General features: G+C 41.8%; 1 protein-coding gene across 1 annotated transcript in view; it reads right to left on the bottom strand.

Moving 5' to 3' along the window:
- The window catches only part of cfap46 (cilia and flagella associated protein 46), a gene marked incomplete at its 5' end in the record, with an annotated part of 45,599 nt that overhangs the window by 13,043 nt on the left and 28,674 nt on the right, over positions 1-3,882 (bottom strand). Inside the window, 7 exon segments of the mRNA XM_014030262.1 lie at positions 1,193-1,272; positions 1,638-1,735; positions 2,411-2,542; positions 2,613-2,792; positions 2,879-2,944; positions 3,100-3,288; positions 3,387-3,587. Coding sequence (XP_013885716.1) covers positions 1,193-1,272; positions 1,638-1,735; positions 2,411-2,542; positions 2,613-2,792; positions 2,879-2,944; positions 3,100-3,288; positions 3,387-3,587 — 946 coding nt within the window.

Below are 3,882 nucleotides of genomic sequence, written 5' to 3'. Positions count from 1 at the left end.
AAAGGTTTAGATGTAAGAGACTTACGGTGTTTTCTCCTTCATTTCTCGTTTGATTTTCTCCAAAATCYGCCTCGTATTTCCCTGCTGGCTGCCTCCCTATGACGTCGAGTCGTCGACACAGGTGGACCCACCCACTACGTASCGCTTTGTGTTGGCTGGTCAGCTGCGAACACTTTGAGGACTTACTGCTCATGTCCAAAATCTTCACAGGAGTTGTGTACGGGAGTCTGTGGCGGCGAACACAGCGTGACCCGGAAGTGACTCGCACGAAAACGCTCATGAGTAAAATGGAAGTTTACACATCAATAACTATAAATTATTTATTTTGCTTATTAGAAAACATATATACAATATTTTTTCGGACTATTTATAACATTTTATTTTGTTATTTTATTTTTGTGTACCAAAACTAGAGGGGGGGCAATGAACGTGCACCCCCTATTGACCAGCCGCCACTGACATGAACTGATCCAGTTTGGCTTCATTTATCTGCAGCAGGTTAAACAATCACTCACTTAGGACAAACGTCTCAAACTGTTTGTCTGAGGGCCACACGAGGCTTGTGTTGGCCCTCAAAGGGCCAGTTATAGTTATCTTCAATGATTCATGTTTAACTTCATGTAAACACCAAACATCACGCTCCTCGTCTCATTGTTACAACTGAACACCTCTAACGCTAACTGAGCTCTACCTGGTGTTTCCTGCATAGAAACAGTGTTTTAACATGTCCTCTATTTAACAATAAAAAGTACTACGACTGACCAAATATGCAATAAATACTGCAGAAATACTATTAAAATAAAAGTAAGAGTTTTACTGTTGTGTTGTAGTGAGTAGCTGCTGTCGAATTCTGAACTCTCCCACTTTCCTACTGGGAATTCCCAGGTATAATCAGCATGCATCATGGGAGATGTAGTTTATTTGAGACATTATTACTGTGCTGTCAACTATTCACTTAAAGCCAACAGCACAAGAATTATTATCTTTCACCTTTTAAATTCATTTATTTTGTTGCATTTAATAATAAATTTAATAGTTACCATTGATATAAAAACTATTTTCATATTAAGTACAAAAATAAAAACATATTTGCAGCCAGGAGGGAGTCAGCTGTGGGCCATGTTTGAGTTTGACAAGTGGTTTAACATGTTTTTTATATTTATGAGATTCAATCAAATTAAAAATATTAAACCTTGTGTTGCTTGTACAGCTTTCCGTTTTAGACTTTCTGCAGTTTTATTCTTCTCATAGAAGGCTCCATAAAGTTCTGACCTAAAATAAAAACAAAAATTAATGTCAAGAATTAAAAAACATCAGTTTATAACTTAGAAAACACAAACTCATCTTCAGATATGAAACATATATGATCCTCCTCAGATTAACAGGAATTATGATCCTCCTCAGATTAACAGGAATAAAACAGACTGGATCAAGTTTAACTAACTTAAAATTAATTAATTAATTAATTAATTAATTAATTAAAAGAAAGTTTAACGAACTGTGAAAGATATCTGATATAAAACAACTGCAGATTTACTGAGTCACTGTGTTCAAAATGTGACTTTTTGTTTGTGATGAAGATGATTTGTTTAAAATGAAGAAAGAATAATTAGAATAAAGATGAAAGTAAAGTTCACCCGTCTGCAGAAAGCTGCAGCAGCAGGATCTTCAGGTTTGGAGACATTTCTGACAGGAAGCTGAGGTGACTGGACCTGATGGTGAGCTGACTGAAGGCCTGGACACACAAACACACAGATAAACACAAACGAACACAAACAACCAAAAACAAACACTAACAAACAGTCACAAATAAACACAAACACACAGATAAACACAAACACACAGATAAACACAAATACACAGATAAACACAAACACACAAATAAACACAAATACACAGATAAACACAAACACACAAATAAACACAAATACACAGATAAACACAAACACACAAATAAACACAAACACACAAATAAACACAAATACACAGATAAACACAAACACACAAATAAACACAAATACACAGATAAACACAAACACACAAACACAAACACACAGATAAACACAAATACACAAATAAACACAAACACACAAATAAACACAAACAAACACAAACAAACAAACAAAAATAAACACTAACAAACAGTCACAAACAAACACAAACACAGAAACATGTTCAGACCCAGCAGCTGATTGGACAGGTACAGATTATGTTTTCTTCCTGATCTGTAAGACTTGATGTAAAAAGATCAACTCTGAGGATTTTACTGTAAAATGAAAACAAAGCTAAAGGCACTCAGGTGTGACTCTCTGCTCCTTCACAACATTAATAATTATTATAATCATCCTGCAGCCATGAAGGAACTCTCAGCAGCCATAAATCACGGCGGGGCTGCTGGCTGACCTCGTACCTTGGACAGGCTGCTCAGGGAGTCCTCCACCTGCTTCGGGCGGAGGCTGAGCAGGGCTGAGAGGCGGGACTCTGAGGGGTCTCTGCAGACAGAAGTCAGGAGCTCAGAGGCCACGGCAGCCGTGCAGCAGCTCTGTGAAGGAAAGCCCAGAGGATGAGAGGAGTCCCCGCAGGCTGCAGGACGTGGCTCGGCTCAGACCTACCTGAAACAGAGCCAGGTGCTGACCGGCCTCTGCAGGGTCAGACCGGCCGTGACACTGCAGCAGGTTGAAGGAGGCGTCGGCCAGGATGGAGGAGGACACGTTGTGCTGCAGACACAGGCTGACCGCCTCACACAGAACTTTACTGGACTCTTCCAGCAGCTGCTTGGTTCTGAGCGTCCTCTGCAGCATCACAGACAGGAGTTCACATGCTGCTCTGGATGAAGACCCCTCATTAAAGCCCCTCAGGTGTGATGGAGTCACGTTACCTGCAGCTCAGACCTGCCTGAGGACGTGTCCACCCGTCTGTCTGGATCAGAGTCAGAGCAGGTTTCCTGCAGAGCAGAGAYGATTAAAGATCAGAAACAAAGATTCATTTAAACAAGATCAACTCAAAATGATGATTTTATAAACTTTTATTCTAAAATCAACAAACTGGAAACAATAAAACTTTAACTGGTTTATAAAATCTATAAGTTAATACGTCTACCTGTCTGTGTGCATCCCACAGGGCCCTCACGTGCACGGGGTCCTCGTGCACAGCCAGCAGCCTCAGGTATTTTCCAGTTAAGCTCAGGCAGTGAGCTCTGACCTCCATGTTGTCTGAAGACTGGAAGCTGACAGCAGCCAGCTGACCCAGAACCAGCTGACCCAGTGTCTGACCCACAGCCTCCCAGTCCTGCAGCAGACAGGATGGAGGGACAGCYACAGAAACCAGTCAGCTCTGACAGAGACCGCTCGTGCTGCTCTCTGCTCTTTGTGTCATCATGTGTTTACCTGTTGTGTAGAGCTGGGCTCAGGTGTGCAGCGTGTAAACTCCTCTAACATGACGTCAGCAGGTGTTTTCTTGTCCCGGTCCAGAGCTCGGTGGACCTCCTCAGCACAGCGCTGCTCCAGAACATCCAGACTGAACTGGGCCAGGCAGAACCGCAGCTCCTCGAGCCTCCTCACTGCTGGCAGCGACACCTCCTCCTGACCCTGACACAAGGAGCAGAACCAAAACCAGAACCTCATCTYACACAACACCTGGTAGATAACAACATCACAACTAGACATGGGTTTTTATGATGTAAAAACAAGTGTGCATTACCATGTAGCATGTCATTACAGCATGGCTTTACCTGCAGAATGAACTTTGACCAAGTTCAAATGTGTTTTCTACACCAGCTTGTGCCTGTCATGTCAGCAGGTGTTTGTAGTTAGGGTAATTGTGTGACAATATGAAGTTTGAAGAGATCTTTTGTTAAAGTTGTGTTAGCTGGGTTTTGAACCC

Source organism: Austrofundulus limnaeus, unplaced genomic scaffold (genome assembly GCF_001266775.1).
Source record: "Austrofundulus limnaeus strain Quisiro unplaced genomic scaffold, Austrofundulus_limnaeus-1.0 Scaffold1030, whole genome shotgun sequence".
NCBI lineage: Eukaryota > Metazoa > Chordata > Actinopteri > Cyprinodontiformes > Rivulidae > Austrofundulus > Austrofundulus limnaeus.
This window is presented reverse-complemented; position numbering and strand designations above follow the sequence as displayed.